Source organism: Salvelinus namaycush, chromosome 9, assembly GCF_016432855.1.
Source record: "Salvelinus namaycush isolate Seneca chromosome 9, SaNama_1.0, whole genome shotgun sequence".
Classification (NCBI taxonomy): Eukaryota; Metazoa; Chordata; class Actinopteri; order Salmoniformes; family Salmonidae; genus Salvelinus; species Salvelinus namaycush.
The window spans coordinates 32,688,319-32,705,020 of record NC_052315.1 but is presented as its reverse complement, the minus strand read 5'-3'; the positions used below and the strand labels follow the sequence as shown (position 1 = coordinate 32,705,020).

The window sequence follows — 16,702 nt, the reverse complement described above, 5'->3', positions numbered from 1 at the left end:
TCCACTCTAATGAGAGTGAGTTGGTAGAGGGAGTCTCATTTCCATGGTACCAGCTCATGATCCTCATAGGATGCAAAGTAATTAGCAACACTTGATGAATGTGTCTGTTTACCACTGCATGATAATAGTCAAGGCCAGGTGTGTGTGTGGGTAATCAGTATGTGTGTCTGTGTGCGTGCGTTTGTCTAACCCCTATCTGTCTCCCTCTACCAGTTCAACACCAGGGTGAATAACACAGCGTGTTTTGACCACCTGGTCCAGGCCAACGTGAGGAATAAGAAGATCCTGAAGGATGCTGTTCAGAACATCTCTGCTAAAGGCATCACCAACTACACCAAGGGATTTGAGTTTGCCTTCGAACAGCTCTATGCAGTAAGAGGCCCTATGCTCTGTTCATAACACTGTAGTAATAATAGATGTACAGTGTAACGACAGCCCTGCTCCTTGTTATTTTACTTTGATACTTCAGGAACATACTACACTTCATGTAAAATGTACAAACTGTTACCTTTGAGCTCTGCTCTTTCTCGTATGATAGATTATTGTCAGACACTGACCTCTGCTGCAGAACTGAGCCATTACCGCTAGATGGGCACGCTGCAAAGTCAAAATTGTCTATATTGTAAAAATTTATGAAAACTAAAATGTGCTTTTTGATCTTAATTTAAGGGTTAGCAGTGTGCATAAGGTTAGGGTTAATGTTAGGATTAGGTTTAACATCTGATTATATGACTTTGTGGCTGTGCCAGCTAGTGACCAATCTGCAGTTATGACTCCAGGGCAAGTTTCATGACAATAAATGCCAACCTGCGTGTCCAACCCTCCTCCAGTCTTCTAAAACCCTGATTTTTGTCATCTGCTTCTTACCAGTACCTTGATTACAGGATTTGGTGGTGGTGTGTTAGGATGGGGGTTAGCAACCCCTGTTCTCTACCTGGTGTGTTTTCTCTGTGCAGACTAACATCACTAGAGCCAACTGTAACAAGATCATCATGCTGTTCACTGACGGAGGAGAGGAGAGAGCATCGGCCATACTTCAGGAATACAACTCTGACAAGAAGGTACAGTTGAACGCACACACACACTTTAATGTATAATCCACCTAGTCGGTGACCCTTCTAGTAAACGCAGAGTAATGCGTTGGATCAAGAGGAACTATTCTGTGTGCTGAACCTATTGTTTATACAGGCGGAGAGCAATGATTATTACAAATACACACGCACCCACACACACACACACACACACCCACACACACACAAACACACACAAAACCCTAAACCTTAACCCTAGCTCCTAACCCTAACCCTAAACCTAACACTAATTCTAACCTTAACCCTAAACCCACTAGAAATAGCGTTTGACCTTGTGGGGACTAACAAGCAGATATGAAGTGTGGTGATGACTCTACCAAAGCTAAAGCTGTTCTCGCTGCTCAGCACATGAAAGGAAATGGGTATGATGGGGTTTAGAGAGAGCATGGTAACACCACCCCCAGGTCTTCACAAAACAACACACTGCGTGCAATATAACAGTAACCCTCCCACGAGCAGGATTTAACATTCTATGGCTCATAATAACCTCACAGTGGCTTGGTTCATACAATACCTAACTATGGTTGATTAACTTCCATCACACACAATACGGTTCAATGTGGATGTTGCTATAACAGATGCATATGTTCCTGTGTTCTAGGTGCGTATCTTCACCTTCTCAGTAGGTCAGCACAACTATGATAAAGGTCCAGTCCAGTGGATGGCCTGCGCTAATAAAGGTATGTTGTTGTTGTTTGTAATATTGAAGCACTGCTACAACTGTGTATGATTTGAGGTCCATTTTGGTCTACTCATATAATTAATATCCTGATCTTAGCCCATTCTCTGTTTCTCCCAGGATACTTCTATGAGATTCCCTCAATTGGAGCCATACGCATCAACACTCAAGTGAGAAACAATGTGCATGAACATATGTGTGTGTTTAATGTTGTCCCAGACATGTGTCTGTGATTGACTTTGTCTTTAAGGTGTGTATTTGAAGGAGAGTATGTATGTGTGTGTTCTAGGAGTACCTGGATGTACTGGGCAGACCCATGGTTTTAGCTGACCAGCTGGCCAAGCAGGTCCAGTGGACTAATGTCTACCTCGACGCTCTGGTATGACATCACTTCCTCCAATCCCACAATGCACCTCACCAAAATCTAACTCTATGCTGGAGGCTTCTGAAACCCAACAACGATTACTTTAATTTAGCTTTCTTTGTCTGTGTGTGTATTAGGAGCTAGGTCTGGTCATCACAGGAACCCTACCTGTCTTCAACAAGACCAAGTATAAAGATGAATTGGGCATAGAGGTAATCCACATACACAACCAGGAAAACAAACTCTTTACGTTTACACAGATGCTCTTTCCCAGAATGACTTACAGTAGTGAGTGCATCATTTTTTTTTTACTGGTCCCGCTTGGGAATCAAACCCAAATCCCTACCATTGCAAGCGCCATGCTCTACCAACTGGGCCTCACGGGACCGTTTTTCAGATAATCCCATCCCAGCATTAGACGCCAATATCCTCTAAATTAGCACGACTCTTACTATTCAGACTGTGATTTGACATTTTCATTTTGATCTCCTTGCCTCTTTCCCCCTCTCTCAGATTCAGAACCAGTTGATCCTAGGCGTGATGGGGATTGACGTGTCACTAGATGACATCAAGAAGCTCACACCGCGCTACACTGTGAGTGACACACACACTAACACACCAGAACACTCCTTATTCTCTTACTTCAGTCTCAGTGTTACCTGTGACAGCTCTACCCTCTCTCATATCAACTCAATCATGTTGATGATACTTTAATAATCCAGAACAGTGATGTATTGAGAAGACATCAATGTTCCCTATGGCGTACAGCCTATGATCAACTGTCTCCTCCAACCCTCTCTGTACCTCCGTTTCTTAGATCGGACCTAATGGATATTATTTTGCCATCGACCCCAACGGATATGTGCTGCTACACCCCAACCTCCAACCTAAGGTATGTTCTATTCTTACCTCTTCTATTCTGTTAACACGGTTTACAATCCCAACTCATACAGAGTAGACTGATGATCCTGAGGTGCTGCTATGACTGCTGTGGATCTTATGCATGTTCATATGAACACACACATGATCGTAGCAGTATATCTAGCCACTAGGCCACCATGATGGTTCTGACCCACCTTTAGAGAAACACAACCCACTGCTCCTCCCTACCTCTTCGATTCATCCCTACCTCTTCTATTCCTCCTCCACTTTCTTTTCCTCCTCTCCTGACCTCCTCCTCAACACCTGCAGGCCAGGTCTTGACAGACTACATAGGGCCGTGTGTGGCCCAGGCCCAGGCTCTCTTTTGGGGCATGTTGTGTTCAGAGGGGGGCCTCTCTGGATCTGAGTTTTAGTTCTCCTGGGACACATGTTCACATCTCATCCAGCCACAGCCTATACTATGTTCTGCTATAGTAGAGGCTAATCAAAATGGATACACACTCATGGATCCAATCTATACATACACACACAGGCACTGACCAACACACAGCATACACATGGAGTGCATGCATGTGTGTGAAGGCATGCAGCCTCTTTCAAAGGGAACCATTTCAAAGTGACTGGGGGTCTTGTAGAGTGTTGTATACGTTTCCTATGGAAGAACCATCTGTGTGAGTGTGTTAGTCAGGTTTTGGAGCAGGCTTCACATTACAGAGAGGGGATCAGAGATGAATGCCATCAGAAGGCCTTGGTCTGACTAATGTGATTTGAACCATGCTGATATACGAGCCAGGTCACCCATGACACAAGTCAGTATTCGACGTCCACCCACATCTGAGGACGTCAAGCGATGATGTGGAAACCGGCCACGAGGGGCAACAGTGAGAACTGTTACCTTCAAGTAGGTTTCGGGTTTTGCTAGGGCATCGTGGACGGGGATGGCGTAAGAATCTGCCTCTTTTTCCAAAGGTTGCAAGTTGAAATCATGCGATAGAAAGTTATTTTTGTTTTAAGCCTATCCCAAACCTTAACCCTTAGCTTAACCATTTGAAGTTAATGCATTACTTTAAGATTTCCGAGTTAATGCCTAAACTTAACCATGATCTTAAAAACTTAACCTTAACCCTAAAAAGTTTGAGAAACATTAATGAACATCTAATTCTGATGTGAAACTGAGAGCTAGTTGGATATACACTGAGTATACAAAACATTAAGAACACTAGCTTTTTCCATAACAGACTGACCAGGTGAATCCAGGTGAAAGCTATGATCCCTTATTGATGTCACTTGTTAAATCCACTCCAATCAGTGTAGATGAAGGGGAGGAAACAAGTCAAAGAAGGATTTTAAAGCCTTGAGACAATTGAGACATGGATTGTGTATGTGTACCATTCAGATGGGCAAGACAAAAGATTTAAGTGCCTTTGAACGGCGTATGGTAGTAGGTGCCAGGCACACTGGTTTGTGTCAAGAACTGCAATGTTGCTGGGTTTTTCACACTCAACCGTTTCATATGTGTATCAAGGACAACTGTGGAAAGCATTGGAGTCAACATGGGCCATCATCCCAGTGGAACGCTTTCAACACCTCGTCCATGCATCGATGCATTGAAGCTGTTCTGAGGGCAATGTATTCCTAATGTTTGGTATAATCAGCGTATGCTACAGACTACCCATACAAGCGGAGCACATGCAAACCTTTGTTGAGGATTGCAACAGTCATGGTTTGATTCCTGTCTGGCCACATATGATTAAACATTTATTCTATTTAGATAAAAGAGCCTGGCCTATGAATTCTTATTATTATCAAATGGAGAATAATATGTCTCCCACTGAAATACTCCCTGCATCACTCTCATTACAGTATGTGTCTGTTAGAAAAGGATCTGTAACCGCAAGACAAGACTCAGTAAGCCATGTGCCATCACTCTCCATGAGGTGACAGTAGGACAGAGAGAGAGTAGATGTACTACACAGGAGGTTGGTGGCACCTTAATTGGGGAGGACGGGCTCGTGGTAATGGCTGGAGCAGAAGGAGTGGAATGGTATCAAATATGGTTTCCATGTGTTTCATACCATTCCATTTGCTTTGTTCTAGCCATTATTATGAGCCGACCTCCCCTCAGCAGCCTCCACTGATGTACTATAGCAGAATATAGTATAGACTTAGATTATTAGCCCTTAGGTGCTGATCTTTAACTGTAAGACCATTGAGTAGAGTGTGTGTGTACAGTACAATGTGGTCAAGTGATGGCATTTCCTGATGCTATAGCCCTATGAGCAGCTATACTCCTTGTCACGCCCTGACCGTAGAGAGCTTTTTATGTCTCTATTTTGGTTTGGTCAGTGTGTGATTTGGGTGGGCATTCTATGTTCATTTTCTATGTTTTGTATTTCTTTGTTGTTTGGCGGGTGTGGTTCTCAATCAGAGGCAGCTGTCTATCGTTGTCTCTGATTGAGAACCATACTTAGGTAGCTTTTTCCCACATGGTTTTTGTGGGTAGTTGTTTTCTGTTTTGTGTCTGCACCAGACAGAACTGTTTTTGTGTTGTTCTATTTTTGGTTATTTTGTCTCAGTGTTCAGTTTTAATAAAAAACATGAACACTTACCACGCTGCGCTTTGGTCCACACCTTCTTCAACAGACGGCCGTTACACTCCTACATTCCAGGAGGAATAGATAAGAATAGTGACTAGTACGTATTAGTTAGTTACTAACCTCCAGTAAACTAACGTCACATAATTAGCTCAATGTTTCACACTGTTTATTTAGACTCTTTCAGATTTTCTATGTAATGGTTTCTTTCCACTAATCCATCTGTCATGTTGTTATTATGTTATGTAAGTGACTAGAGATGTTTGGGTGTGCGGTTATGTGTGTATGTGAGAGGGAGTGGGGGAGAGAGAGAAGGGTGGGTCCTAGAGGAAATGATAGATGTTGTAGATAAGGCAGTTTCCTGTGATGAGTTAAGTCATTGGAGCTAGAGCTGTCTGGCAGAGAGAAGCAGTGACTAAACTAACACATGATGACATGACCAGGGTTATAGCGGGTCCTTCCTTAGTACTGCTGCAGGTTTGCCGTTCTCCCTGGATCAATTCTTGAAACTATAGTTCCTATTTATATTCACACCATATACATGCTTTTTAAATTATGTCCATTATCCAGTGAAAGGGCATGAGTATTTTCTCATGGACCCCTGTGCTGTCTATGGTCTCCCCTATGGGGGCCCACCCTGAAACACACACCCTGTCAATCTTACTGTGTATGATGTGTGTGTCCGTGCCTGTGTGCGTGTCTGTGCAAATGTGTGATCAGAGAAACAGAGGGGTGTGTGAATATTGAGGGTGACCTTTGACTATTTGAACATATTCTCTCTTTTCTCTCTCTTTCTTGTGTTTCGGTCTGTATGTGATTATGGTTGTATAGAAAAGCCATTTCATATTCATCACATAAATCCCTCGCTACATTTGGAGTTGGATTTTGATCTCTCTCCCCCACCCACTCACTTACCCCCTCTCTTTCTTTCTCTGCCATATACTTTCATCCTCCCACAGACTAAACGATTTGACTGTTTATCAATGTGCATGTATTTTCTGTATCATCTAATGGCCTCTAACGCAACTAGCTCTCACAGTTTCACGTCAGAATTAGACATTTTTCAAACGTCATATTTTGAAGTTGTTGCAAAATATCACATTTTGAAGTGTTTAATGTTAAGTTTAGTTTAACTCCTAATGGTTAAGGTAAGGGTTAAGGTTTGGAATAGGCTTGAAAAAAAATCTCTAAAACGACTGTCTATTGCTGGATTCAAACTTGCAACCTTTGGAATCAGAGGGAGACGCTTATGCCCAACCCCGTCCACAACACCCTAGCAAAACTGTTACCTACTTGAAAGTAACAGCACTCACTGTTGCTCCTAGTGGCCGGATTCCACATCATCTCATGACGTCCTCAGATATCGATGGACGTCGAATACTGACTTGTATCACGAATGACCTGGCTCCTAACAAAATAGATGTTATTTTTTTCATGCTAAGATCCTCTTCATCTTCCTCCTCCTTCTCCACTGTTCCATCTGTATTTTCTCTCTCCATCTAATGTAAGGATAATTTATTAACCACCACAATCACAGTGTGTGTCTAGCTTTTGCAGAAACTAAATCCATTTGAACCTTCTATAAAGGGTATGCAGTCTAAAGGTAGAGCAGCGTTGTTTTAGACCAGCGTATCAGGTTCCATCCATTTACTGGTGCTTTAATTAGAGTAGATGTGGATTACTGCTGCTACTTACATTATAACATTATAAAGTCACTGATACGCACAGAGGGTTTTGCTGCTGACATTAACACTGTGTACAGTCGGTCTGTATGAAACACACATACACAGACTCAAACAGGCATGAAGACAACACACGCACAGACTAAACCACCAACACAAGCAACACACACAAAAACACACACATACACACACACATACCAGGCAAAAGTGCATTGAGGACGTCGTCCCCACAGTGACTGTACGTACATACACCAACCAGAAGCCATCGTACTACATCTGCTCTGACGCTCGTCTTATGTGGCAGGGCTTGCAAACTATTACAGACTACAAAGGGAAGCACAGCTGTGAGCTGCCCAGTGACACGAGCATACCAGACGAGCTAAATCACTTCTATGCTCGCTTCGAGGCAAGCAACACTGAGGCATGCATGAGAGCATCGGCTGTTCCGGACGACTGTGTGATCACGCTCTCCGTAGCCGACGTGAGTATGACCTTTAAACAGGTCAACATTCACAAGGCTGCGGGGCCAGACGGATTACCAGGACGTCTGCTCCGGGCATATGCTGACCAACTGGCAGTTGTCTTCACTGACATTTTCAACATGTCCCTGATTGAGTCTGTAATACCAACATGTTTCAAGCAGACCACCATAGTCCCTGTGCCCAAGAACACGAAGGCAACTTGCCTAAATGACTACAGACCCGTAGCACTCACGTCCGTAGCGATGAAGTGCTTTGAAAGGCTGGTAATGGCTCACATCACCACCATTATCCCAGAAACCGTAGAGCCACTCCAATTTGCATACAGCCCAAACAGATCCACAGATGATGCAATCTCTATTGCACTCCACACTGCCCTTTCCCACCTGGACAAAAGGAACACCTACGTGAAAATGCTATTCATTGACTATAGCTCAACGTTCAACACCATAGTACCCTCAAAGCTCATCACTAAGCTAAGGATCCTGGGACTAAACACCTCCCTCTGCAACTGGATCCTGGACTTCCTGACGGGCCGCCCCCAGGTAGTGAGGGTAGGTAGCAACACATCTGATCCTCAACACTGGAGCCCCTCAGGGGTGCGTGCTCAGTCCCCTCTTGTACTCCCTGTTCACCCACGACTGCATGGCCAGGCACGACTCCAACACCATCATTAAGTTTGCAAACGACACAACAGTGGTAGGCCTGATCACCGACAATGACGAGACAGCCTATAGGGAGGAGGTCAGAGACCTGGCCGGTTGGTGCCAGAATAACAACCTATCCGTCAACGTAACCAAGAATAAGGAGATGATTGTGGACTACAGGAAAAGGAGGACCGAGGACTCCCCCATTCTCATCGACGGGGCTGTTGTGGAGCAGGTTGAGAGCTTCAAATTTCTTGGTGTCCACATCACCAACAAACTAGAATGGTCCAAACACACCAAGACAGTTGTGAAGAGGGCACGACAAAGTCTATGCCCCTTCAGGAAACTAAGAAGATTTGGCATGGGTCCTGAGATCCTCAAAAGGTTCTACAGCTGCAACATCGAGCGCATCCTGACTGGTTGCATCACCAAGCCATAAGACTCCTGAACAGGTAATCAAATGGCTACCCGGACTATTTGCATTGTGTGCCCCCCACAACCCCTCTTTTTACGCTGCTGCTACTCTCTGTTTATCATATATGCATAGTCACTTTAACCATATCTACATGTACATACTACCTCAATCAGCCCGACTAACCGGTGCCTGTATATAGCCTCGCTACTGTTATAGCCTCGCTTCTGTATGTAGCCTCGCTACTGTTATTTTTCACTGTCTTTTTAGTGTTGTTTTTATTTCTTTACTTACCTATTGTTCACCTAATACCTTTTTTGCACTGGTGGTTAGAGCCTGTAAGTAAGCATTTCACTGTAAGGTCTACCTACACCTGTTGTATTCGGCGCACGTGACAAATAAACGTTGATTTGATTTGAAGTATTCAAGTCAGTGGTAAACCCCTACCTGGCATTGATTCTCAGCTTTATAAACTGTCTGATTGTATATACAACTATACAGGTTATCCTCTTGTGTTGAACATGATTCAAAGGGTAAGGAGCAGAGTTTTACAGTTTGGCCTGAAGCCATGCTAAGAACCCAGCACTGAAAAACATACAAACTACTGCATTTCATTACAACTCACTGTTACAACTCACTATAACAACTCAACATGCTTCAGAGGGACCGATATAAACAGGGTCATTCTACTGAATTAACCAGCTTTATTTACTACAATAACCCAGTGTTTTTCTCCATAGTAATGTTGTATTCACTGGTTTCTTGTAAATATTGAATAAATGTATATATGGGCACTGTAAGGACTGGGTGTCGGAGTGCGAAGTCAAGTGCAGGAAACAGCAGGTGCAATAACAAATGTTCTTTAATGAACACTGAGAAACTAGGCCACCCTTCTATACACTGGATGTTCTCATAAAACAACCCCAGACACGGGGGGGAACGAAAACAGTCCAGATACAACGTAGATCGAAAACAAACACCACTCTTACCAACTAACAATCCCGCACAAAGAAACGGGCGGGCCGGCTGACTGATAAGCCCAACTAATTACAAACCTAATACAAAACAGGTGTAACCAATAAACACATAAGGAGGGGGAGAAAAGGATCAGTGGCAGCTAATAGGCCGGTGACGACGACCGCCGAGCGCCACCCGAACGGGAAGGAGAGCCTGCCTCGGTCGGAGTCGTGACAGGCACCTTGTGTGTGTGTGTGTGTGTGTGTGTGTGTGTGTGCACGCGTCCGTGCCTGAGTGTGTGCTTGCTTGCCTGCGTGCGTGTGCCTGTCTGTGTGCGTGAGCGTGTGTCATGCTAACTCATCCACCAGACTAAACACCCTCCTCTCTTCAGAACCCTAAATTCCAGGAGCCTGTCACTCTGGACTTCCTCGATGCGGAACTGGAGAACGACGTCAAAGTCCAGGTAAACACACACACACACACACACACACACACACACACACACACACACACACACACACACACACACACACACACACACACACACACACAGGTGTTAGTTGTGTCCTGTCTCCTACTAAATCTAATTGAGTGTGATTTACACAGTGACTGGCTGTAAATGAGAGGACATGTTTACAGGAGCAGTGGACACCACAAGTCTGTCTCTCTCTCTCCTTTAATATATACTGTTGGAGTGAAGTTCAACGTATACAGTATGTGCTACAATCTCCTTGTCACGTTCCTGACCTGTTTTCTGTTAGTTTTTGTATGTGTTAGTTGGTCAGGACGTGAGTTTGGGTGGGCAGTCTATGTTTTCTGTTTCTATGTTGGTTAATGGGTACCTGATATGGCTCTCAATTAGAGGCAGGTGGTTTTCATTTCCTCTGATTGAGAGTCATATTAAGGTAGGTGTTTTCACACTGTTTGTTTGTGGGTGGTTGTCTCCTGTGTCTGTGTAAGTGTATGTTGCGCCACACGGGACTGTTTTCGGTTTTGTTTGTTCGTTCGTTTTATGTAGTCAGTTTGCCTGTTCATGCGTTCTTCGTGTTTAATGTAAGTTCGTCGTCCAGGTCTATCTACGTCGTTTATTGTTTTGTAGTTTATTAAAGTGTTGTCGTGTTTTCCGTTTTGTAAATAAATATTATGTCGAATCGCAAAGCTGCATTTTGGTTCAATCCCTGCTCCTCCTCTTCGGATGAAGAGGAGGAGGAAAGCCGTTACACTCCTTGTTGTTATTCCTCTCTCTTCGCTCTCTCTCTCTCTCTCTCTCTCTCTCTCGCTCTCTGGTGTACAGATGTGCACTGTGTTTTAGATTATAGAGAGAATGGTAGAGAGATCAAACCCTGTAACCATTCAGATATCTGACACAGGGTACAGTTGAAGAAGAAACATTTTTAGATTTATTTTGTTATTTCTCTCTCCCCTCTCTCTCTCTCTCTCTGTAGATCAGGAGAATTATGATAAATGGGAAACCAGGTGAAGAGACCATAGAGACTCTGGTTAAAACTCAGGATGAGGTGAGATCAGCACAAATTACAGATAAATATGTTACTAATACTGACTCACTGATGTCATCTTCCAGTGAAAACAGTGAAAGGTTTCCGGGGAAGTGAGTTATATGTTGTTTATGATTTAGGATTAGGACTGTTTTAATGCTTCTGTTTGTGTGTGTATGTGTTTTCACGTGCATTGTGCATGTGTGCGTGCTTGTGTGTGTGTTTGTGTGCATGTGTGTGCGCTCTCTGACAGAGATACATCGACAGAGGAGTAAGGACGTACACCTGGGCTCAGGTCAATGGAACAGACTATAGGTGAGCAGGAGGACTGACAGATGTAGATTCCAGTTCAGAAACAACCCTTAACCCCATAGCTGTAGCCTTAGAAACTAGTGGCCATCTGAAAGCATTGGATAGGTTGCTGTATTACACGATAGGTTGCTGTAGTATTACAGTTGTCTTAGATCTCGCCTTCATGAATAATATACATCTGGCCAGTAGTGGGCACTCTTTGTCCCTTTCCATCACAGTAAAACAATCACTCAAATGTGTTTATGCAGATTATCAGTGTTCTGTCACCTTCTGGATGAACATGTTTTTCCAAGCATCGCCATCAGACTGTCAACAGTGACTATACCTTTATTTCCCCAGCTTAGCCCTAGTCCTGCCAATGTACAGTGAACACTACATACAGGCCAAACTGGGAGACACCATCAGACAGGCTATGGGTGAGTACACACACACAAACACACACATCAACACAAACAAAACATTCTTCAACGACTCTGCTCTCAGATCAGCGAGTTTTGCCGTTGGCCCTTATTTATAGAGTGCTTTTTCGAACTTCTGTGAGTGTAATGTTTACTGTTCATTTTATTGTTTATTTCACTTTTGTATATTATCTACTTCACTTGCTTTGGCAATGTTAACATATGTTTCCCATGCCAATAAAGCCCCTTGAATTGAATTGAAATGAGTGGCCCTCTAGACCAGTCTCCAGTCCTCCTACTCATAGACTTAACCACACATACTTTGATCCTCCCTGCAGTCTCTCCCTTTGTCTCGCTCTCTCCTTCCATCCTACCACCCCGCTCTACCTCTACTGCTCGCTCTCTCTCCTGGGCTCAGGAGTTCCCTCCCTGTCTAACAACCCTTTCCCACTTCATACTTCCTTTGTTCCCTCTCTCACTCTCTACCTTCATCCTTTCCATTACTCTTTCCTCTGTTCCCTCTCTTGGAATCTGAGGGCAGAGGGGACATATTACCTTCTACAAAGCTTGACTCTGCTCCAGGGCTTTCCTCTAGACTGTAAATCTGTCTGTACCTCATTCTCTACCCATACCTGGTTTATAGCTGCTCATAGTGGCTTTATCACATGGACCATGTACCTCTGATGTACAAGATAAATCCACCTCTACATCCAACTCTCTGTTGACTTTAATGTTCCCCTCCTGTCTTCTCTCTATCTGCTCCTTTATTGGATCCATACAGCTCCATGGGGCAAGTACTCATCGTATTCTCTGGTGTATCTCACTTTTCATTATCTCTCCTCCAGTCTCTGCATGGTCATGTGTCTGTGTTTGCTTGATGAAGTATATTAATTCAGAGGGAAACAAGAGGAAGTGAAAAGAGTCTAAGACAGGAAAATGAATGACTAATCTACGGTGATAGGGAGTAATAGAAAGAGCAGTTAAGGTCCATGTGATCCCTGTCCTGCCAAGTCCTTAGAGGAGACGCCCCAAATCTACCTGTCATGTTTAACATGCTATTGTAATGATTTATTTAGTTATTTGATTTAACCAGGCAAGACAGTTAAGAACAAATTGTTATTTACAACGACGGCCTACCCTAACCCGGACAACGCTGGGCCAATTTTGCGCCGCCCTATGGGACTCCCAATCACCGCCGGTTGTGATACAGCCTGGAATCAAATCAGGGTCTGTTGTGATGCCTCTAACACTGAGATGCAGTGCCTTAGACCGCTGCGCCACTCGGGAGCCCATAAGAATTTCCTTGATTATGGACCAGATACTCATGAACCTTTTGATACTGGACCATCAGTAAACGGTTTCACAGACTGCTGACATGACTGTATCGAGTTTAATGGAATTGTTTCTCATGATGTCTTCTTTTAAAAGATGGGGTGATGAACATTGATGTCTTTACGAGTGTAGAAACTATAGAGCAAAGTAAAATCCCAAGCCAAGGATTGTCACGTATGAAATTATAGGAGAGACAAACACTGTGCTGGAGTAACTGTGGATATCTGTGAACGAACTATGCTTTATTGCGTGTCTCTGCATGATAGCACCTCACAGTTTTGATAGTGCTGTCGTTTTAAATCAGTTTTCCTTCCTTTTCTAGACTTTTTAATTGGTGTAATATCAATTTGGCAAGACATCTGAATCCCAATGGTTCTGTTTTCTCTCTATCTACCCCCCCATCTCTCTCTCTCTCTCTCTGGGATTACTACAGGGCAGAAGGGCAAGTATTCCTCTTCCCCTCTTCTGTTTGTTCGATCACTTCATTCTCACTCCACACCTTCTCTAACTCTCCACACCACACCACACTTCATCTCTGTCCAAAACTGTGTGCGTGCGTGTGCGTGCGTGTGTGTGACACACATTGACTTGTCACCACTGTAACCAGTCTGTGGTTGAGATGAAAATATTTGGCATGGGCCCTCACATCTCAACAAGTTCTACAGCTGCACCATCGAGAGCATCTTCACTGGCTGCATCAACGCTTTGTATGGCAACTGCTTGGCATCTGACCGCAAGGCGCTACAGAAGGTAGTGCATGGGCCGAGCTCCTTGCCATCCAGGACCTCTATACCAGGCGGTGTCAGAGGAAGGCCCAAGCGGTACCAATGCACTCAGGCTGGAACCAACAGGACCCTGACAATCCACAGGACATCTAAACAAGACCGTTAATAGCTAATCAAATGGCTACCCTGACTACCTGCATTAACCCTTTTTTGCACCAACTCTCTTGAACTGACTCTATGCACAAGCACGGGACTTTACCCACACACTCACAAATACTTACACTGACTCCCCAACACACATATACACACACCCACACACATACACACTACATACGCCCACACAACCGTATATCATGCATACAGTGCATTTGGAAAGTATTCAGATCTTTTTCCACATTTTGTTACGTTACAGCCTTATTCTAAAATTGATAATTTTTGTTGTTGTTGTTTTTAACTCATCAATCTACCCACAATAGCCCATAATGACAAGGCAAAAACAGGTTTTTAGAATAGATAAATATAAATGTATATATATTAAAAAAAAAATGAAATATCACATTTACGCCAATATTCAGACCTTTTACTCAGTACTTTGTTGAAGCACCTTTGGCAGCGATTACAGCCTCAAGTCTTCTTGGGTTTGACACTACAAGCTTGGCACACCTGTATTCTGGGATTTTCTCCCATTCTTCTCTGCAGATCCTCTCAAGCTGTTGAGTTGGATGGGGAGCACCGCTGCACAGCTATTTTCAGGTCTCTCCAGAGATGTTTGATCAGGTTCAAATCCGAAATCTGCCTGGGCCTCTCAAGGACATTCAGAGACTTGTCCCAAAGCCACTCCTGCGTTGTCTTTGCTGTGTGCTTAGTGTCATTGTCCTGTTGTCCCTGAGCGCTCTGGAGCAGGTTTTCATCGAGGATCTCTCTGTACTTTGCTCTGTTCATCTTTCCCTTTGATCCTGACTAGTTTCAGTCCCTGCTGCTGAAAACATCCCCACAGCATGATGCTGCCACCACCATGCTTCACCTTAGGGATGGTATTGGCCAGGTGATGAGCATTGCCTAATTTCCTCCAGATGTGATGCTTGGCATTCAAGCCAAAGAGTTCAATCTTGGTTTTATCAGACCAGAGAATTTTGTTTCTCTCCTTTAGGTGCCTTTTGACAAACTCCAAGTGGGCTGTCATGTGCCTTTTACTGAGGAGTGGCTTCCATCTGGCCACTCTACCATAAAAGCCTGATTGGTAGAGTGCTGCAGAGATTGCCCTTCTGGTTGTCCTTCTGGAAGGTTCTCCCATCTCTACAGTGGAACTCTGGAGCACTGTTAGAGTGACCATCGGGTTCTTGGTCACCTCCCTGATCAAGGCCCTTCTCCCCTGATTGCTCAGTTTGGCCGGGCGGCCAGCTGTAGGGACAGTCTTGATGATTCCAAACTTCATCCATTTAAGAATGATGGAGGCCACTGTGTTCTTGGGGACCTTCAATGCTGCAGACATTTTTTGGTAACCTTCCCCAGATCTGTGTCTCAACACAATCCTCTCTCGGCGTTCTACAGACAATTCCTTCGACCTCATGGCTTGGTTTTTACTCTGACACTGTCAACTGTGGGACTTTATATAGACAGGTGTGTGCCTTTCCAAATCATGTCCAATCAATTGAATTTACCACAGGTGGACTCCAATTGAGTTATAGAAACATCTCAAGGATGACCAATGGAAAAACGATGCACCTGAGCTCAATCTCGAGTCTCATAGCGAAGGGTCTGAATACTTATGTAAATGAGGTATTTCTATTAGTATTTTTTTTATACATTTAAAATCTTTTCTAAAAACCTGTTTTTGCTTTGTGATTATGGTGTATTGTGTGTAGATTGATGAGGAAGCATGTTGATTTTTCCATTTTAGAATAAGGCTGGAACGTATCAAAATGTGGGAGAATGCACTGTACACTGCTGATACTGTCTATTATCTATCCCGTTGCCTACTCACTTTATACCTACCTACAGTATATGTACAGTACATAGATGTATCAATTATTTCGCACCCCTCCATATTGACTCGGTACTGGTACTCCCTGTATATAGCATGTTATTTTGTACTCCCTATATATAGCCATGTTATTCGTTATTCACTGTGTATGTATTCCTTGTGTCACTATCTAAGCATGTGACATACCATTTTATGTGATTTGATTTTATGAACCAGTGTCAGTTGGTTTGTCAGTGAGTTTAAGGATTGCCTTGTTCTAGGAAAGGCCTGACAGAGACAGTCAGCAAAGTGTACTGTCCTATCAGCCGTGAAAAGTCATGCTGACAGACTAGTGGCAATACCAAGCTTAAAAGAGTTTAGGAGTTTAGCTCCATAATCACTGTCTCTCCTTCTGTCATGTCTTGTTTCACTCATTCATCTTTTTTTTCCAGTTCTCTCTTTTCATAATGATCAGTCTATGTATTGTGTAGGCCATGTATCCTCCTCCACAGTGTGTGTAAGGTTCTAAAGATGTCTGTCTATTCTCTTCAGCAATGGACACTCTGCAGGTGGAGAGGTTTGATGAGTTGGGACACACCTTCATTGCCCCCAGGTGACTGGCTACAGCAGCATATATGAATCTCCTCCACCTCAGATCATATACAACCATTGATAGTCCTGTAGTTTAC

At 43.7% G+C, this 16,702-nt stretch overlaps 1 protein-coding gene across 1 annotated transcript in view; it reads left to right on the top strand.

Moving 5' to 3' along the window:
* The window catches only part of LOC120053242 (voltage-dependent calcium channel subunit alpha-2/delta-1), a 108,233-nt gene that overhangs the window by 47,122 nt on the left and 44,409 nt on the right, over positions 1 to 16,702 (top strand). Inside the window, exons 11-23 of the mRNA XM_039000388.1 lie at positions 214 to 372; positions 957 to 1,061; positions 1,693 to 1,771; positions 1,891 to 1,940; positions 2,060 to 2,149; positions 2,272 to 2,346; positions 2,654 to 2,728; positions 2,952 to 3,026; positions 10,179 to 10,250; positions 11,233 to 11,304; positions 11,537 to 11,598; positions 11,935 to 12,011; positions 16,566 to 16,626. Coding sequence (XP_038856316.1) covers positions 214 to 372; positions 957 to 1,061; positions 1,693 to 1,771; positions 1,891 to 1,940; positions 2,060 to 2,149; positions 2,272 to 2,346; positions 2,654 to 2,728; positions 2,952 to 3,026; positions 10,179 to 10,250; positions 11,233 to 11,304; positions 11,537 to 11,598; positions 11,935 to 12,011; positions 16,566 to 16,626 — 1,052 coding nt within the window. The remainder of the gene's footprint in view (positions 1 to 213; positions 373 to 956; positions 1,062 to 1,692; positions 1,772 to 1,890; positions 1,941 to 2,059; positions 2,150 to 2,271; positions 2,347 to 2,653; positions 2,729 to 2,951; positions 3,027 to 10,178; positions 10,251 to 11,232; positions 11,305 to 11,536; positions 11,599 to 11,934; positions 12,012 to 16,565; positions 16,627 to 16,702) is intronic.